This window comes from Homarus americanus, unplaced genomic scaffold (genome assembly GCF_018991925.1).
Source record: "Homarus americanus isolate GMGI-L3 unplaced genomic scaffold, GMGI_Hamer_2.0 scaffold48354, whole genome shotgun sequence".
Taxonomy (NCBI): Eukaryota; Metazoa; Arthropoda; class Malacostraca; order Decapoda; family Nephropidae; genus Homarus; species Homarus americanus.
Genome location: NW_024723833.1, coordinates 5,456,955 through 5,478,987, shown reverse-complemented (window position 1 = coordinate 5,478,987; position 22,033 = coordinate 5,456,955). Strand labels below are relative to the sequence as shown.

General features: G+C 44.5%; 1 protein-coding gene across 7 annotated transcripts in view; it reads right to left on the bottom strand.

The window, feature by feature from the left end:
* Positions 1-19,705, bottom strand: part of LOC121863773 — a 62,669-nt gene extending 42,964 nt beyond the window's left edge. For all 7 annotated transcript variants that reach the window (XM_042362563.1, XM_042362564.1, XM_042362568.1 and 4 more), the window contains exon 1: positions 19,006-19,705. In XM_042362563.1, the coding sequence (XP_042218497.1) occupies positions 19,006-19,150 (145 nt within the window). In that variant the 5' untranslated portion in view covers positions 19,151-19,705. The remainder of the gene's footprint in view (positions 1-19,005) is intronic.
* Positions 19,706-22,033: the final 2,328 nt, after the last annotated feature.

Genomic DNA, 22,033 nt, shown 5'->3' with positions numbered 1-22,033 from the left:
GGAGGCTAACCACTAGACAATAGGATGTTGTTAACCTGACCACAACCACTACTACAGCAGGAGGGTTTTATCAGCTGACTCCCTCGTTCGCCATCCTTCGTCAGTAGTTACAACACAATATAGTGAAGTGTGTGAGACAGCTGCTACTCATTGGCACCACTGATTCATGACCAGTAGTTATAATGTGTTGTGTCAGTCAGGTGTTGTGGATGGTTAGTGACGTAGTGTTGTGTCATTGTGTTGAAAGAGTTGTTGTGAATTGTAAATCTAATAAATTGGTTTTGTTTATCTTGATAGATAAGAGAACTTTATTATTAGTATCAATATTATCATTGTTATTATTATTATTATTATTATTATTATTATTATTATTTATTTATTTTATTCGTCTTATTTTTACTCCTGTCTTGTGATTTAAGTTTAAATTAGATAAATGTTGGGTATATTAACCTTTAGCGTAGTGTGTGTGTGTGTGTGTGTGTGTGTGTGTGTGTGTGTGTGTGTGTTCAGCTGACTTGTCGGCAGGGTGGTGGTGGATGATGGTGTGAGTGGAGGAGGTAAGGAGGATGGAGTAATTAACAGGGAGAAAGGAAGGAAGAGGGTGGATGATATATAATGAGAAGAGGAAGTAGTAGGAGGAAGGGGTAAGGAGGTAGGTGGCTGCAGTGTGGGAGGAGGAGGGTGGGTGAGGTGTGGAGAGGAATGATGGTACAGTGAGAGTAAGTTAAATATGGGGCAGTGTAGCAGAGGAGGGGGGAGAGAGGAGAGAGGGAGGAAGGGAAGGCGGGGGGAGGAGGGAAGAAGCATCAGGCGGTCACAGTATCCCAGCTAACCTTAGAAAGCACAGCGGGGTGTGATGCAGCTCTTCAAGGTCACAGCACCACTGCACTTCGCCTGGCCAGCACCCTGACCAGCATCCTCACCTCACCAGCACCCACACGTCAAGTAGCCCTCCATTAAGCACTTATTGCTCCACCACTTTCACTCCAAACTCCACACGTCGAACCCTCCTCCCTCCCTCCCTCCCTCCCTCCCTCCCTCCCTCCTCCTCCCTCCCTCCCTCCCTCCCTCCCTCCATGTCCTTCCTCTCATCTTTTATTATCTTCAACACGGTGTTTATTAAGAGACACGAGAGGACGACATGAACTATTTTGCAGGCTGACGGAGGAGGAGGAGTAGTGAGGGAGGCACGGTCGACCTCACCTCTCGTGGCGGTCGGAGTGAGAGATGAGAGAAGATAAAAACTCCACATATAACTCAGTGACGCAAGACGGCCGCGCCCTCACGCATAATCATATCCGGGATAAATACTCCATATGGTTACACTTGGCTCTCTAACTCCTCGATAGATCTAGTGTTGGAGGATGACCGCGTGGAGGGTGACCTTGTCTCTCTGGCCGATATTTGATATTGAAACAGTTTACTTAGCCAGAACACAGATACAGAGTGGATAATGATAACAATATTAACATGGCTGAGCCAGTTGAGAACCTGAGCTCTCTTTTAGGCACCTGATATATACTATACATTTATCTCAAGGAAGTATTATGTAAACATTTAGTATCATCTGGAATATTACACGTAACATGGTGGCAATACGAACATATCAGAATATTACCACAGTTATCACTTCGTTATTTATTATTTTTTTACATTTATATTATAAGTATATATATATATACTTTACAGTTGAGTTGATATACATAAATATAATAGGGAGGGAAGCAGTACCACATGTGTTGTATTAAGGTGGAACACTACACACACTCACACTACACACACTCACACTACACACACTCACACTACACACACTCACTGTCTACCTTCACACTCTCACGCTACACTCACTCACACTACACACACTCACACTACACACACACTCACACTACACACACTCACACTACACACACTCACACTACACACACTCACACTACACACACTCACTGTCTACCTTCACACTCTCACGCTACACTCACTCACACTACACACACCACACTACACACACTCACACTACACACACTCACACTTTCTCCTGTATTTCCCACACCAAATCTTGTGACATGAAGGATGACGTTCTGTAGTCTCGTGGTCCATTTGGGTAGTTTTGGTAGTTGGGGTAGTTTGGTAGTTGGGGTAGTTTGGTAGTTGGGGTAGTTTGGTAGTCCGGGTAGTTTGGGTAGTTTGGTAGTCGGGGTAGTTTGGTAGTCGGGGTAGTTTGGTAGTTTGGGTAGTTTGGTAGTTGGGGTAGTTTCTATCCAGTGATAAGATTCCTCATGCCACAAGATTTGGTGTTGGAAATACAGGAGAAAGTGTGAGGGTGTGTAGTGTGAGTGTGTGTAGTGTGAGGGTGTGTAGTGTGAGGGTGTGTAGTGTGAGTGTGTGAGGTGTGTGAGTGTGAGTGTGTTGGGGTGTGTGGTGTGAGGTGTGTAGTGTGGGGTGTATAGTGTGAGGATGGTGTGGTGTGAGGGTGTGTGGTGTGAGGGTGTGTAGTGTGAGGGTGTGTAGTGTGAGGGTGTATAGTGTGAGGGTGTGTAGTGTGAGGGTGTGTAGTGTGAGTGTGTTAGGGTGTGTAGTGTGAGGGTGTGTAGTGTGAGTGTGTATTGTGAGGGTGGACAGTGAACACTTCATCAGCTCCCACACACTACCCCAGAATAACGCCTCTCTCCTCACTCTATGATACACAATTGAACATTTCCTCGTTCACAAGAGGGTAAAGAGACCCGTGTCATGTGGCCCAAGCTTACTACCCACCTTCCCACCCACCTACCCACCCGCAACCCACTCGCAATTTACACACCTACCCACCAACCCTCACTCCCTACCCACTTACCCACCCGTAATTTACACACCTATCCACTCACCCTCCCTACCCACAAACCCACTCTCCCTACCCACAAACCCACTCTCCCTACCCACCCCGTCTCTACCCTGCAGTACGATTCTGTAGACGATAAATCATTCTTCTCGTTCACTCAAGTTTTTCTCATTAATACGTGACTCTCAGGTAACACGGCAGGTAGAATGGGGTTAAGTTGGTTATTGTTTTGTTTGACTCACCTGAAGTTTAGACACTCCAGATTATTTCACCTGATTAAACACTCAAAGGGATAAGTAGGAAAAAAACAATTATCACCTCTGTCCACTTTGCTACTGTGTTAAGGATCTACAATAGAGATCCTTCACTCCTATTGTCCCATGTCCCCATCTACCCTCCCCTCCTACCTCCTACCAGCGTCCTTCAACACTCCTGGGTATCCTGAAGCCGTCCTAGTGGTCCTTAGCGCCTCCCCTCCCCTCCCTCCTGCCTGTGATGATGGCCGCCCTCCCCGCCTCCTTCATCACTGGTCATATTACTGGTCATGGAGGGTCGGCACGGGGTGTAGAGGAGGGTGTGGGTGTAGAGGAGGGTGTAGGTGTGTGGGGGGGTGTGGGTGTAGAGGAGGGTGTAGGTGTGTAGTAGAGTGGTGTGGGTGTAGTGGAGGGGTATTTGTATGTAGAGGAGGGGGGTGTGTGTAGTTGAGGGTGTAGCTGTGGGTGTAGGTAGGGACATAATTGAAAGTATTATTATTGTTATTATTATTATTATTATTATTATTATAAAACAAGATGATAAAGACAATAGTAAATTCACATCAGTACAGGTTAAGGAGAAGGTAGTCAGCCTCTGGTAGTGGTCACACACCTGGTTGCTCCTCACCTGTCAGCTGCACAGGTGTAAGGTGTCGAGTGGTGGGGCGGAGGAGGAGGAGGCTGTGGGAGGAGGAAGCTGTGGGAGGTTTCACATTATGGCCGCGCTTTTTGTGTACGTATTGCAAGGTTTTGTAGATAGGTATGTGTACCCAGACAATGCAGGTGTACAAAGTAGGGTCAACAGTAAGGCAATTGTTTATACGTGTTAAGTGAGTGAGTGAATCAACAGTGTGGTTAGACTGCGTTACCGAGGCTTCTGTCAGTGTGTGTTTGGTAAAAGGTTTTCCTGTGTTACATCTTTGAGCTTGGTTAAGAGGACGAGGAGGTAGTTTGTGGGTGAATGGATGTAGTGTGTTAGTAATGGCTTCCCCCCGTGCCCCCCCCTCCCCCCGTCCTCCCCCACAGGTAGGGTAAGGTGTGTTATTGTTGCTGTGGGGGTCGAGCGTGGGTCCAGTGGTGAAAATTATCGTCTTTAGGGGAGGTCTAGTGGACAGGTAACCTTCTCATTAGCACACAATAAAGGTGAGGGTGGTGGTGTGCAGGTGTTGTGTTGTGTAACGGTACTATAGCTGTAGGTGGTCTACACACACACACACACACACATACATGCTACGAAGACTCAGGTCACTTAGGACACCCACGCCAGAGCTGAGGACCATCTACAACGCCTTTATTCTCCCCAAACTAACGTATGCGTCACCAGCCTGGTCGTCTTCTCTCAACTCCACCCAACAACGTCAGCTAAAGAAGGTACAGAAAAGGGCCTGCAGAATCATGCTTGGCGCAGAATACTCCGGCTACACCAACGCTCTCTCCACCCCTGGAAATGCCATCCCTCAGTGACCTCCACCACCAAGCACTGGAAAGGTTTAGCCGTGGACTACTGCACCACCCTCGTCATCGCCACCTCCTGCCACCTGCAGTCCCCCACCCACCTCGCGCAGTCCGCCAGTACAAACAAAATTCAGCCCATAAGAGCCCGCACTGATAGATATAAGAACAGCACCATACCATCTATTAAAATAATAAACAACTCCTGATTTATGTACTGTACAGCCCTGTAAATGTATTCAATGCATATTATATCATTATGTCTAAATCAAATGTAAGTCTGTATATTTTCAGTCACCGGCTGCAACTCTATTAATAAACCGTTTATTATTATTATTATTATTATTATTATTATTATTATTATTATTATTATTATTATTATTATTATTATTATTATTATTATTATTATTACACACACACTCTCTCTCTCTCGGGTACTGGCACACACGGGGGGTTGGGTTTGGTTAGGTTAGTTTTGGTTGGTTCAAGTCGTCTACCATTAATACAACCAACCTCAAATAATAATAATATTCCTCCATAAATCCCATTAAACATAAACCAAATTAAAACTTAAACTCGCTAATAAAAAATAATTTCCTCGAGTACCAAAACCTAACTTAACCAAACCTAACCTAACCAAAACAAGTGTCGCTTTAACCAACAATGACCAAGTTCTTTTGTGGTCAGACGAGGCAGGATGGCATGAGAGTTGACCTGCTGTAATTTTTTTTACACGGGGCAGCCACCATAAATGAGGTGCGGACAGGCGGCGGCAAGTTCTTTGTTCTGTACTACCTCACACACACACACACACACACACGCAATACTCCTTCTACAGTTACTTGATGTGATGAGAGGAATTAACAAGAGTGAGAAAATTATGTAAATCATGTTCCCAGTGTACACCATGCGCGCGCACACACACACATTCATACACACACACACACGCAATACTCCTTCTACAGTTATTTGATGTGATGAGAGGAATTAACAAGAGTGAGAAAATTATGTAAATCATGTTCCCAGTGTACACCATACGCGCGCGCACACACACACATTCATACACACACACACACACACACACACACAGACAGTCTCAGCTTGTTGTTTGTCGGAAAGTCTTTAAGGACAGAAATTTCTCTCATTCAGATGTGTATATAACTGTCTCACTCCTTATTATATGTGTGTGTGTGTGTGTGTGTGTGTGTGTGTGTGTGTGAGATCCATCCTAAAACTACACATTCAAAAGAAATTGTCATGATGGGATTAAAAGGACTGAAAGCATTTAGTGGGCAGTGGTGATGGTGGTGGTAGTTGCAGTGCTGGGGATGGTGGAGATGATGATGATGATGGTGATGATGATGGTGTTGGTGATGATGGTGATAGTGGTGGTTGTGGAGATGATGTTAGTGGTGGTGGTAGTGGTGGGGATGATAGTGGTGGGGATGATAGTGGTGGTGGTAGTGGTGGTGGTAGTAATAATGATGAAGATAGTGGTAGTGACAATGATAATGACATTTATGATAAACATTACACATACACGTCAGTCAGTGTGTCTGTCTGTCTGTCTGTCTGTCTGTCACTTAGGTTACTATGTGTAATAAGAGAGTCAGTAAGTGTTGATGAGATAGTACGGCAGCCGCTGTAATGAAGTTGACCCGCAAGCTGCTGTTGGAGATGGCGTGTGAATGTTGGAGTGGTGTGTTGGGGGTTGTGTTGGAGACGGTGTTGATTGTGTTGAAGACGGTGGCAGTGTTGGAAGAGGGACAAGTTTATCATCGGCCCTCTGTTGTCTACTCTCTGTTATCACTATTTTATTCATGAACTCTTCCATAAAATAAATTCGTATGAGTTTATAAAGAGTTGATAGTGTAGACGTCACCAAGTGTATTATGAGCGTTACCAGACGTGAGTAGTGTTGTGTCGGCCGCTCGGGGTAAAGAGCGTTACCAGACGTGAGTAGTGTTGTGTCGGCCGCTCGGGGTAATACTTTACATGTGTTAATATATTAATTTCGACAAATGAGTGAGGCGGTGCCGTAAAGTTCACTGACCCAAGTAATTGTGTAGTTCTGACTGCTTACTTTAATGTGGTGTGTGACTCTCTCTCTCTCTCTCTCTCTCACACACACACACACACACACACACACACACACACCGTTACGTCACCGCTGCCTTCAACACCCACCCTGCTCACTGTCACGCTGTCAGGTGAGGCGGCGGGGCAGGTGACGAGGGAGGGGCCGTCTGGACAAGCAACTCGTGAGGGTGTTGACGACCCCTGCGGTGACGTGACTGCCCCTGACCACCACACTGCCGCCTCAGACCAACACCCAGGGTACACAGTCGCCTCTAACAGCGTCTGGCGTTCCCCTCCATCTACAATGACACTCTAATGGAAGCTTCGCCAGTTGGACGATCGTCTGCCACCGGAGGCGAGGCGCTGTCATGGGTGCGAGTAATGCAGTCAGCAATGACGAATGTCCTCAGCAGTTGCAGGTCGTCAAGAAGTGTTGTTTTAGACGGTGGTCCGCGTCACGGGGGGGGGTGGCCACCTCCTTAAAAAACAGCGACTTGGAGAAACCGGATACAGGAGGGTGACGCCCGAGGAAAAATAACAAATGTAAATGGGGGAGCCATATTAGTGGGGCAGATGACGTCACACACAGTCAGGGGAAGCAACGGGGGAGGGAAGTGGTTAAGAGGAGGGAAGTGAAGGGAGAGAAAGGAGGGAAGTATTGGAAGAGGGTGGAGGGAACTGGTTGAATGGTAGTGGAGGAAGGGTGGCACTGGTCATTAACCCTCCATCTGGGTGCCACGTCAACACACATGCGCACACACACGCGCACACACAGACATACACACAAAACAATGCCTTGCTCCTGTGTAAATACCTACATGACCTTATGTTTGTTAAGGAAATATTACATGTATAATCGTGGCGCTGCATGTACGTACACACACACACACACACACACACACACACTTTCAAAACAGCCCAATCCCAACCATTGTAAAAAATATCAACAACTCGTAGTTTACTTGTGTGTTCAGTCCCCGCCAACCTCACTCCTGTACTGAAATTCCTCGTTAAGTGGCCCCCCCCCCTCCCACACCTTGTTATATATTACACGTGTACCACTTAAGTCATCTATGTTTTGAGCTGATGGCTACTGTGTTTGTTAATGAACTGTGTATTTGTTATTATTATTATTATTATTATTATTATTATTATTATTATTATTATTATTATTATTATTATATTAGTGTTATTATTATTATTATTATTATTATTATTATTATGGTTATTATTATTATTATTATTATTATGGTTATTATTATTATTATTACATTGTTGATAGCATTGTTGTTACCACCATCATCACCATCATCATGTTGTTAGTGCCCACAGTGCCAGGTTACAGAGATGGTGTCACTAGCAGGACCTTGAACCACTTTCCCGGTGATTAACCTTGACCTATTTTGTTAAGTGTGTTAAAGTGTTATGTGCGTTATGATGTGGAGGAACCAGACACGTGCACCACCGACCGTGTGTGTGTGTGTGTGTGTGTGTGCACCACCGACCGTGTGTGTGTGTGTGTGTGTGTGTGTGCACCACCGACCGTGTGTGTGTTGTGCACCACCGACCCACGTGTGTGTGTGTGTGTGTGTGTGTGTGTGTGTGTGCACTGCGACCGTGTGTGTGTGTACCACCGACCGTTTGTGTGTGTGTGTGTGCACCACCGACCGTGTGTGTGTGTGTGTGCACCACCGACCGTGTGTGTGTGTGCACCACCGACCTTGTGTGTGTGTATACCACCATTGTAACAATGACAATGTGTGTGTGTGCACCACCGACCTTGTGTGTGTGTGTGTGTGTGCATCACCGACCGTGTGTGTGGGGGGAGGGCTAATTTTTTCTTTTGTGTGTGATTAGCAAAGTACCGGAGCGTAGGAAAGGAGGAGGGGGGGGGGGTGGAGGACTACCTATAGGTGGGCGTGGAGGGAGGGGTAACCAGGTGGGCGTGAAGGCGTGGGCTGTTCCCCGAAGGTCGAAGGAATGGTGGTGAGTCAGCCAGCCCTCGTGTTAACAGGCGCGAGGATGTGGTGTAGTGGAACTTCCGGTTTCGCGGTGTTGCAGGAAAGGTCTTGGGTGTCATCCTGGGCAACACTGTCTTCACTACAGAAGGTCGTGGGTGTAGGGTCGTCACTGGTCAAAAGAATGCCACCAGTACTAGTAGAACCTAACCTAACCTAACCTAACCTCAACCCACCTAACCTAACGTAACATGATATAAAAGAGGTTTTTGGGGGCCACGAAAGTGAACTCGAAAGTAAGTTTTAATATTATGGTGACGTTTTTCCACATGTTTTCTGGTATTTAAACTGTATGTAAGTCTAGCTACATCATGCAGTCGTTGTATTTCAGGCGGGATAAGTAAAATGTAAGTAGTAGTAAGTAAATAAGTAAAACATAAGTAGTAGTGAGTAAATAAGTAAGAAAATAAGTAATTGTGAGTAATAAGTGAGAAATTAAGTAATAGTGAGTAAATAAGAAAATATGTAATAGTGAGAAAATAAGTAAATAAGAAAATAAGTATTAATAAGTAAATAAGAAAATGAGTAGTAATAAGTATATAAGTAATGAAATAAGTAGTAATAAGTAAATAAGAAAATAAGTAGTAATAAGTAAATTAGTAAGAAAATAAGTAGTGATAAGTAAATAAGTAAGAATATTAGTACTAAGTAAATAAGTGTGGTAGGCGGATGTGAGCGTTCCTCTTCTCTGACGTAACCGACCCAGGGCGTGATTGACTGTCCGTCCAAGGCGTTTTCATCATCGTTAAGTGGATTTTTTTCTCCTTTTATGTTTTAAATAATAACTATGTCGGTGTTTTAACTGATGTTGTAACTGGTAACCGTGTAGATGAGTGGAGGAGTTGTGACTGTTGTTAGTGTGACTGTGTTGTTAGTGTGGCTGTGTTGTTAGTGTATGTGTCAGGTGTGGTAATGAGGTGACCATGTTAGTGTGGCGGTGCCGTGTGTATGTATGTATGTATGTATGTATGTATTTAAGGACTTTCACTACATCTATGCTATACAAACACGTACACAGCCTACAAATGATCCCCCAATACCCCCCACACACACACACAATCACAATTATTTCTCACATGTGGTACGACTGTGGTTGGGGTCACTCTCTCTACAACGCAGTCACACACGATTGATCTGTTGAAGTCATCTTAATGCCATGTTGACTCTTTAGTTTTTCCCCCGGGTGAGTTTATAGTTAACTCTGGTATGGTTGTCGGTCCCCCACACCAGCAGGTCGTAAAGTGTCGGTGTTGGTCAGGCTCGTTACCTTACCAATGTTAATGATAAGTCGAGGTATCGTGTATGGAGGAGGAGGAGGAGGAGGAGGAGTGTGGGGTCAGGACTCACGAGCCTTGTGGGGTGGGTATTGGGTTGGTGTCAGGTGGGTAGAGGGGTGGGAGTGAGGGTATCCAGGGGGGAGGGTGTGGGAGTAGGGCAGGGGTGAGGTATCCAGAGTGAACGAGGCTGTGTTACGGTGAATTCACCGGGGTTATGAGTTGTAATGAAAGTAACAACAACAACAACAAGTAACGTAACAACTCTCTCTCACCTCAATATGCCTCCCAGACGCCCCCCCTCCCCCATTGTGGATGTATACAGCAGCCGGTGGTGCATGTAGAGTTATCCTCCAGCGAGCAGCCTTGTCCTTGACGCTTTGGCTCAGGTCACAGCCAACTTCCACCACCCCACCACCTCGAGTGTTTGGTGAGGTGCTCTCCACCTTCTGTGTGTGTGTTGATGGAGCAGCGGAAAACACACACACACACACACACACACACACATGATTATATCCTGGAAAACAACGATTATTATTATTATTATTATTATTATTATTATTATTATTATTATTATTATTATTATTATTACAACGGATGCATAACTCCTAACTCAAGACACATGTTGGCCTTACGACGAGTCTAATCATTACATCATGCAACTCTTAACTCAAACCAAGAACAAGAGTGGAACAGTTGTCGTTTACGGAACATTCAGACGACAAGCTTAGAGCATATTATATTTTGAGTGAAGCAAGGTGGCCGCCGTCAAGCACCTGACCCTGGTGTGAGAGAGAGAGAGAGAGAGAGAGAGGTTGAGTGTGAACTGTGAGAGGTGTGGTACATCACTACACCGAGACGCCTGCTGCTTCCATATACTCACTCATCAAGGATTACCGAACTTTAATACCAGCACCCCAACCACGCCACCCCAAGATAGGCTACCCCACGCCACTCCACGCCACCCCAACCACGCTACCCCAAGATAGGCTACCCCACGCCACTCCACGCCACCCCAACCACGCTACCCCAAGATAGGCTACTCCACGCCAGTCCATACCACGCCAAGCCAAGGCACATCCCTCTACCTATCTTCGGTTATTACGCAGCTAAGCATTACTTATTGATAACAGTTGTAATTATTTATTTTGACTACAGAATAGTTTTAGGTCAGTTGGGCGGTAAATCCATTCGGCCCAAGCCGCTTAACCTAACCTAACCCAAACCAAACCTAACTTATGTGAAGATCCGTGAGGTGCATGACGATCTATGCAGCCTCGGTACTGTACACAAAGCGACAATATGACTTAAGACTATACTACCTCCTTTATTTAACAGTATGAACTCAAATACCCATTCACAATAAGATCTCTCTCTATTTCTTTATTTTCCTTACCTAAAAGTAACCATTTATCTTTATTTTCATATTATTTCTGAAGAATATACTGTACATGGTAAAAATCTTTGAACGCGTGTAAATAATTCTTGCGCATTCCTGACTTGTTTTGTTAATTCGTCTTTTCGCTTTTAGGCTCAAATTAAACCATTCTGAGTCTAGATATTGTGGTATAATGGTAACTTAACTATTTTATATAATCATTAACACACTATAGCCGATGTGACGTAATATTGTAAGTTTTAACCTTATATGACTCCTTCTTTAACATATGACAGTAACCCGGAGAGGTGAAATCTGTCATGGGAGCAACAGAGGCGCCAAGATCCACATGACAAATGGCTGCTGTTGTCATAAATGTCATAACAACAGCCGGTCATGTTATTTGTTTTCATCTGGGCCCCAACTATTTGTAAGCCGAAAATGAGGTTGAGTAATCCCTCCCACATGAACGAACACCTGACACTCACTGTATGGGTGGGAGGAGTTTTGAGTGTGAGGGAGACTGTGTGTAAAGTTTGACGGTTTGGGGTAACGTCACTGGTGGAGTACCACAAGGCTTGGTACTTGAACCATTATTATTTATCATATAGATAAACGACATAGATATAGGCGTAGACAGCAACATAAATAAATCTGCTGATGACACTAAAATAGGGCGTGTAATTAAATCCGACGAGGACTCCACAAAACTACAGGAAGATCTTAAAAAAATTTTCTCATGGTCTGAAAAATGGCAGATGGAATTTAATGTGAACAAATGTAAAGTACTTAGTCTAGGAGATGTAAACAGAGAAACCAGATATCAGGTGAACAATGTTCTAGAAAAATCCGACTGTGAGAAAGATTTAGGAGTGATAAGTAGGAATCTTAAACCAAGTCAACAATGTGCATTTGCTCGAAACAAGGCTAACAAAGTACTTGGGTTCATACAAAGGAGTGTTAGTTACAAGACTAGCGAGGTTATTCTCAAACTATACCTTGCGCTTGTGAGACCTCACTTGGATACGCAGTTCAGTTCTGGTCACCGTATTACAGAATGGATATAGAATCCCTAGAAAGAATTCAAAAGAGAATGACAAGACTAATCCCGGGCATTAGGAACCTTGAGTACAGAGACAGGTTAAAGCATCTTAATCTGCACTCCCTCGAGAGACGTAGAGTGAGGGGTGATATGATAGAGGTGTATAAATGGAAGTCAGGGCTAAACAAAGGTGATATAACAAAGGTACTCAAACTATCCAACCAGGAGCGAACTCGTAGCAAAGGTTTTAAGTTTGACAAATTTAGATTTTTGCGCGAAATAGGTAAACATTGGTTTGGAATGAGAGTAGTGGACGAGTGAAACAAGTTACCAAACATCATCATTAACTCGAATACGCTGGATAGCTTCAAACATAGGTTGGGTGGATATATGAGCAATAGGGGTTGGGTGTAAATGGGTCTGCCCAGTATGGACCAATAGGCCCGCTGCAATTTCCTCCATTCTTATGGTCTTATGTGTAAAATTTGATGGAATGTGTAAAATTTGACTGGTATCCTATGACGTAACCCTGGCGCCAGAAGAGGTCAGAGGTCACCCAGGATCAACCAACAGACACAGGGACTCCTCCTCCTCCTCGGGGTAAATTTATCACTGACGCCATAACTATGACAGATGAAAACCCGGATGAGACGACAACACAAATAACATGTCAGCCTCTGTACAGAAACGCCACTTATGACCACAGCGTTTTAAAAGGGTCATGTTAGGACCTTCAAAATGGCACGATCTTGGGGTGTTTTTTGTGGGGGGGGAGGGGAGGGGAGGGGGGCTGTGTTTGTATGTGGTGGGGCTTTGAGTGTTTGTGCGTGTTGGGGGTGGTGTGTGCGTGTTGGGGGTTGTGTGTGTGTGTGTAATAATAATAATAATAAACGGTTTATTAATAGAGTTGCAGCCGGTGGCTGAAAATATACAAATTTACATGTGATTTAGACATAATAATACGCGTTCAATACATTTACAGGACTGTACAGTACATAAATCAGGAGTTTTTTTTATTTTAACAATAGATGGGATGGTGCTATTCTTATATCTATCAGTGCGGGCTCTTATGGGCTGAATTTTGTTGTAGTGGCGGACTGTGCGAGGTGGGCGGGGGACTGCCGGTGGCAGGAGGTGGCGATGGCGAGGATGGTGCAGTAGTCCACTACCAAACCTTGCTAGTGCTTGGTGGTGGAGGTCATTGAGGGATGGCATTTCCAGGGTGGAGAGAGCGTTGTTGTAGCCGGAGTAGTCTGCACCGAGCATGATTCTGCAGGCCCTTTTCTGTACCTTCTCTAGCTGACGTTGTTGGGTGGAGTTGAGAGAAGACGACCAGGCTGGTGACGCATACGTTAATTTGGGGAGAATAAAGGCGTTGTAGATAGTCCTCAGCTCTGGCGTGGGTGTCCTAAGTGACCTGAGTCGTCATAGCATGTAGAGTCGGTACGAAGCTGCCTTGATTGTGTTGTTTACATGGGCCTTCCAGTCCAGTTTGTGGTCTATGGTAACACCCAGGAGTTTGGCAGACTGCACCAGCTGGAGAGGATGGGCACCCACTGTGACTGCTGGGGCTTGCACTGGAGTGGTGGCGGTATTGAAGTGCATGACTACGGTTTTGGTGTGGTTGATGGTGACCTTGTTCTCCGTAGTCCATGACTGTAGCCTGTACAGGGTTCCTTGTAGCGATGAGTAGTCCGGTGAGGTGTTGCCAACTGTAACCCCCACAGTGTGTGTGTAGGGAAGATGGCATTAAAAGAGGAGGTGGGGGGAGGGGTAGAGGAGGAATTGTTATGGTTATGTAAATAATAAAAGAACATTAATAATTACTGTGAAGGTTAGAAGCTGAGGAAGGCTCTCGTTACAAAGGGACCTCAATGAACGTAAATGGCGAGTCTTGAGCATTTATATTATTTAAACTATAATAAACTCTTAAGGCGGTGTTTATAAGGTCGCTATGGACACCTTGGTAGTATAGAGAGACAGACAGACAGACAGACAAAGAGAGAGAGAGAGAGAGAGAGAGAGAGAGAGAGAGAGAGAAAAGAGAGAAACAGTGTGACACGGAGAAAGTGTAAGAGAGAGAGAGAGAGAGAGAGAGAGAGAGAGAGACGTGTAGGTTACTTCATGCAGATGGATGGTGGTGAGTGTTGCACATGTTGCCGGTAGATGGCTGAGTGACATATAGCCCTATTATGTTCATTTGTTGTCTGATGGATCACTACCCCTCTCACCCCCCTCTCCTCACCATCCACCCCTCTCCTCTTCCCTCACTACCCTTCTCATCCCCTCTCCTCCCCTCCCCTCTCCTCACCTCACCATCTACCCATACCCTCGCCTCCCCTCAACTCTCACCCACTCTGTTTCCTCTCCTCCCCACCTCTCCGTGCTTCCCTTCGTCGCCCCCTTCGTCATCCCCTTCGTCACCTTCTTCGTCACTCCTTCGCCTTCCTGGATCCTTTCTGTGACATTTGACTGCTTCCTCCACCACTGCTGACACTTACTACCGCCTCCTCCACCACTGCTGACACTTACTACCGCCTCCTCCACCACTGCTGACACTTACTACCGCCTCCTCCACCACTGCTGACACTTACTACCGCCTCCTCCACCACTGCTGACACTTACTACCGCCTCCTCCACCACTGCTGACACTTACTACGCCTCCTCCACCACTGCTGACACTGCTACACTGCCTCCACCACTGCTGGACACCGCCTCCCTCCACCACTGCTGACACCTTTACCACCACTGCTGACACTTACCCTCCCTCCACCACTGCTGACACTTACTACTGCCTCCCACCACTGCTGACACTTACTACCGCCTTCCACCACTGCTGACACCTCACTGCCCCTCCACCACTGCTGACACTTACTACTGCCTCCTCCACCACTGCTGACACTTACTACCGCCTCCACCACTGCTGACACTTACTACCGCCTCCTCCACCACTGCTGACACTTACTACCGCCTCCTCCACCACTGCTGACACTTACTACCGCCTCCTCTACCACTGCTGACACTTACTACCGCCTCCTCCACCACTGCTGACACTTACTACCGCCTCCTCTACCACTGCTGACACTTACTACCACCATTTATCCTAACATTGACTGTCATTAGCACCGTTATCCCCATGCTAGTTTGAATTCACTGCCCTACCATTACTGTCACCACCGCTACCATTTAACTGCAACCACCACCATTGACATTATCACCACTACCCATAACAGTTACTCCACCACTCTCGCGTTTAGCCCAATCGTGAGAGAGAGATCAAAATCACGATTAATACACACACACACACACACACACACACACACACACACACACATTAAAACCTAAAATAAAGTAAAGTTAAAAACATCTCCCCGCTTATCCATGAAGACGATTTAATAACACACAAACATAAGATATATTAACAAAACACAAAGTTAACTCAACAACACGAGGAGGAGAAGCTGTGGTAATCCCCGTCTCAGTTATCACCACAAGTGCATAAATAACCTCAAACAGCTTCCCGTCCTCAGAGGTGTGTGTGTGTGTCAGAGTTGCCAACTTAGCGACTTTGTAGCTAGATCTAGAGCTTTTTGTTTTTTTCTAGCGACACTTTAGAGCGATTTGCGACTTGTCGCAAATCTAGAGATATCCACAGAAATCTAGCGACTTTCTGGATACTTTTGGACTGTCCATGAAAACTCAGTTTTCCTAATTTCGAGCCATAATATATAGCAACGGGGTTACAGGGACAATACATAATAAGAAAAGTTTAATACATTTGAATGGGTCGTGGTACAGAAGGAGGGACACGTCTATTTCCTGATCACTTGATGTCAGCCCGTCCATGCATCTAACACCCTAACAGTGGCGGCTCGTGCATTGGGCTGCAGAACTGCAGTCCCCCCAGACACTCACTGCCAGGCGTATGATTCCTTTAGAGAGACAGCTGAATAATACACTACCAACAAATATATCATTTTATATGTTATTTAATTATTTTCAATACGTTGCTAAGTGAATTTTCATTAAAATCAGACCAAAATTTAAGTTACTTTCATAGTTGCTGTCAATGCTGTACGATTCATGTTTGTTATTAATTGGCGCCGCCGCCGCACTTGAAGCAGCTCAGTCTCGTGTTTACATTGTGTGTGGTTAAATCGTGCTTTCTTTAATTACCCTTTGACGATGGAAAATCGAGTGAAGTATTTGCAAAACATCAACTTTTCCCAGCTGACATTAAATGAAAAGACTGAAATCAAAGCAAGAGGAAGACCTACACCAGTTTTATCCATTCAACAGAACAGTACAAGCAGGAACAAAGAATATACACGCCAGTATAACATCAGTGTTTATCAGAATGACAGTCTGTCTGTTTTAGCAGTGATATCCATTGAAAATAAAATGATAACAGAAATAAAGGATTTTAATGAAATAGTAATAAACAATTTTGCTACATCGAAGAGCAGACGCGCGGACTTTATTTTCAATTAATACTGGTCCATCACCACCAACACTACCACCATGCCCTGGGAGTTCGTGGACATCAACTACAACTCATACCTGAGGTAGGTCAAATTTGTGTATCCTACTGTTGTGTGAGGCTTGCAGTCCCTCCATTTTATTTTTCACGAGCCGCCACTGCACCCTAAAATTGTGGTCAGAAGTGGCAAATTACAGAGATGCGACAGGTGAAAACCCTTACCATGATCTGGCTGAAATTGCACTCGCTGCCTTATCTCTTCCGCATTCAAACGCAGATGTAGAGCGCACATTTAGTAATATGAACTTTGTGAAATCAAAATTGCGCAACAAAATGAAACTATCGACATTAAAGGCAATTCTTACAATAAAGTATGGGTTAAAAAGACAGAACACCTGTTGTGAACTTCCTAGTGATATTTTAAGAAAGATAGGGACTGTGGAGGCATACAGTTACAAGAGAACCTGAACCAAGCACTTCACATGCTTCCAGCTCTACAGTTGTTCACACTACGAAGAGGACTGGGATGCAATTACTATTGAATAATAGGTAAGTGTGCACATTAAACTTTAAAAAAAATAATATTTTTATTTTTACATAATGCATTTTATTTATACTCCGTCCATTATAGTCGGCATTATGAAAATATTATTTGCATCAAATTACTGAAGGGGGGGAATAATAGCTAGCGACTTTTCATGGAAGATTTAGCGACATTTAGCTACTTTTAGGTACCAGCCTAGCGACATTTGAAAATCCGAGTTGGCAACCCTGGTGTGTGTGTGTGTGTGTGTGTGTGTGTTTTTGGGGGGAAGTGTGTGTGAGAGAGATGGGAGGTGTCTGTGTGTCTGTCTGTCTGTCTGTGTGATTCAAATGTAAGAAAAAACAATCTAAAAAAAAAACGTAGAATAAAAAATAATTAAAACAAATCCACAACAATCCGGAGTTATGGTCACTTCAGATCACTAGTTTACGTCAGGGTTATAAAGAAGATAAATTAAACCTGTAATCACGCAACAACAACATCTTATTAGGTTAGTGAGACGACTGGTTAGTTTTGCTATGGTATTCGATGACGTGTAGTGAAGATGTGTTATATAAGTGTTTCATTAACTTTATAGAGTAGGCTCAGGGTTATGATGTGGTTGTGTCGTGTGTGTGTGTGTCATGTGGGTCTCCAGTTACTACGATATACGAGCTGTAGCCTTAAATTACCATCATCTTTATCATTATTAACATCATCCTCTTCATTATTGTTAGCCTACTATTATCATCATTACCACTACCATCATTATCATCGTCATTGTTACCATTATCATCATCATCATTATCATCACCATCATTATCATCACCACCATCATCACCATCACCATGCAGCAAACAATAACACCACAACAGACAAACATACACTGTGGTGGTGGTGGTGGTAACATCAGCTCCCCACAACACAGCCTACACACTCGTTATTATCCCCCTCAGCAAACTGACTTGTGTAGGAAGGAGATTATAGCATTCACTTCCTTTTTTTTCTTTCGTCTATCTGTCCATTTTGCTGGTGGTATACAGTCACTGTCTACCACAAACTAATACCAATTTATATTCATTTATCGGTGAGGTTATTTGAAAGTGACAGTTGCCTCCTTGCGTCATTACTTAGAAAAAAAAAGTGTTGGTTCTTTAGTGAGATTTGGTTAAGTAATTAGGCCCTACACTCATTTACTGACGTATAATGTTGCGTCTCTCACTTCTCAGTTTCAACATTTTTATACTTCGCTGTAAAAAACATAACATTATCAGTTACTTATACATCACTACTATTTGTTTGTGTTGGACGACAGAAGCAGCCGCCTCTACAGTCATCAGACGCTGACCTCTACGACTGTTCTGTGGGAAAACGCTAGTAATTCACAACTGTGTGACCTTTTGACGTTATAAATATGTATATATTATGAAAGTATGGAGATGTTGTATATTACAAGATAAATATTCGACTAATATACTGTACCGTACACATAGTAATAGATCTGTACACCTTGTTCTCTCTTACCATTTAATGCTTATAGTGTATTTGTTACAAGTTTTACATACATAGATATTGTAAAACCCTGATCATCGTCATCATGAGTCCAGGGATGACAACACAGGTCACTTTACCAGGTGTGTAGTACACCACATGGTGAGTATGGTTCAGCAGAGATATACTGTGGACCTACCTGTGATATCCCTCAGTACGGAGGCGAGGGCGTCCACCCTGGGATCAGCTGTGACCGAGGCCACGGGTATGAGCAGCAGCGTCAGTGTTGCCAGGACAGCCTCACCTGACCAAGCCCTCCTCCTGCTGTTATTGTCCCCACTCATCCTCACACACTCCTTCAGTCTTATCACCACCGCTCTCTGCTCCTCCAGCTCCGGGAGATTCTTGTTTATAACCGACTTTGTCTTTCAATTCTGTGTAACCATTTTAGCTCGTACAGGTAAACATCGGTACTTGAGGTACGTTGTGTTACACAACTGAGATAAAAACACTTTTTGAGTGTAAAAAAAAATAACACGACTTCTTGAAAGTTTTATTTCGTGGTGAACTTTTACTCAGCAGTGAGTACGAGGACTCGCATCACCTGACTCACAAAGGATTTAACCTCCTTGACTCGTGAAGTGTTCAGCACCAGTTAGCTGTCGTCAGTTTTATTACCATCTGGCAGTGAAAGTATTTACCTCCGAGTGTCAAGTTCACCAACACACGTGAGAACAATACAGGTAGTCAGTCAACCACACGACACACCCTCACGGCCCGCTCTTGCTGCTGGGATGTTTGTATGAGCGTGGTGGTGGTGAGGCAGGAGACGTGGTGTGGAGGACAGGCTAGGAGAGGAGGGTGATGCGGGCGCGTCCTGCACGGCTGCCACCACAGGCGTCAGTGGCACTAAGAGGGAGGGACTGCTACCACACTCCCATCAAGTTGCCAGTGCCTTACACCTCTCCTCCTCACACTCACTCTTTCTAGTTATCTAAAGTACCTTACATATTGCTGAAGTACTTGTTACTTTATTTAGATTTTTTTTGTCACCGTGATGGACATTCATTGGGTTCATGTCTGGGGAGAACATTCGTAAGGTCGTGACGTCAGTGCCCCTCAACACTTACCTTCTGCCGTGTACTGTATTACCTTAGTCACCCCTTCTTATAAAGATTGTTATATTTCTATGACCTGCCTGTACGTCTTTTGTTATAGATGGGTTTAAGGTTGTTAGTTGTTTCCCTCTCTTGAGTAGGAGGTTAAGATGATGACGTCAGTGTCTTTCAGTTCATCTTTATATCATCGTCCTACGTTCATTATCCCACTAGTTCTTCGTTATATAGTAGTGTGATTTTATTGTTATGAAGGACCTGTAACTATTTTGAAGTATGTCCATGTAACAAAAAATAATAATCACTTTAACGTTTGGGCAAGACATACTGTACGTAATACCGTGACGTCATTCTTGGTTAGGTCACCATTAAACATGTCTCCTGTACCGTAGTGTCCAGTTGTATCACCATCGTGTGTACATAACAAAAGTCTCTATGAACAGTTTTATATTTTTTTACTGTTCACCTTTAGTAATATTGAACGTTTTTCAGGGTCCATATTAGCAGAGGTTATAGGATGAATAGATATACTTTTATCCTCTTCACCATTGATCGGCTCGTTAGCCGCTTGGGCAATGGGTCACGTCTTTGTTACACAGTGTTGGCTAGTACTGGGCATGCACTGACTCCTGAATGTATCAGAACCTGCTCCAGTGTTGGTCAAGTCTGGTCTTGAAACAGCTCACACTTGGTGCCGTCACAACACTCTGGCAGGTTGTTCCAAGAGTTCACTACTCTCACTCCCAGTTTTTTGGACTTACGGCTTCTTCAACTTTGAGCTGTGACCCCTTATGGTGCGAGCGTCCGCCAACTCCAGGTAAGGACACTCGACTGAGTAGTGCCCTTTGAGATGTTAATACATCTCAGTTAGGTGCCCTCTTGCCCGTCTGTAGTATAAACTAGGCAAGTTCAGGCGCTCCAGTCTCTTAGGGTAGCTGAGGAGTCGAAGTGCCGGCACCAGTCTGGTGGCACTCCTTTGGACATTTTCAATCAATTGACAGTCCCTAACATTTCTCGGGGACCTGACGGGGTGACAGTACTCCAGGCGGGGAACCACCTCACTCTTGAAGATCGTTATGAGGGACGCACTGTCTAGATATCTGAACGATCTTCTTATAAGACCTAATAATTTAGTTGCTTGGTTCACCTTCTTCTCACAGTGGCCCGAGAACTTACAGTTCATTGTCAACATACACACCTAGGTCCTTTTCACATTGTCTCAATTAATGCAGTTTCTTCGTCCTGTTGGGACATAAGATACTCTTCCTTACCGTTGGTATGTCCCAGGTGCAGCCTCTTACACTTCGGGGCATTGTATCATAGCAGCCATTTCTTCGACCATTCTTGAAGCTCACAGAGATCCTTCTGCAGCTCTTCACTGTCTGCTTGGTTCTTAATTTCCCTAAATAACTTGGCATCGTCCACGAACATTTGTATGGTGGAATGTACAACGTCTGGCATGTCATTTATGAAGCAAACAAACAATTGCGGGACCAATACACTGCCCTGTGGTACCCCGCTTGTCATAGGTACACATGTCAATTTCGTGCCATTAATCACCACACAGTGCTGGAAATCATAGAGAACGTCTCCGATCCATCATCCATGCTAGGACGCTTCCCTGAATCCCGTACCCTTCCAGTTTAATTTTCAGCCTTTCATGGGGGTACACTGTCGAAAGCCTTGGCAAAATCTAGGTATATATATTGTCGATATTGCCACCCTGTTCCAGAATTTGGGTCCAAACCCCAATACCTTGAATAATTGTGTTAAGCAGGAGCGTCCCGGCATAAAACCGTGTTGACAATCCTTTACATACTATGCTGGTCAGACTCACTGGTCAATAATTATTCGTGAAGTGACGATCGCCCTTCTTGAAAATAGGACTCGCATAAGCCATTTTCCAATCACTGGGGACCTTTTGCTCATCCAGGCATTTACAGAATAGGATCTTCAGGGCTCGGCAAGCTCGTTGCACAACTCTCTTGGCACTCTGGGATGCACCATGTCAGGGCCAGGACACTTATGAACCTTTAGCTTTGACAATTTATTTCTTATAATCTCTTCTGAGAACACAATGTGGGTCAGCATTGTGTCGAACAATCTGTCCTT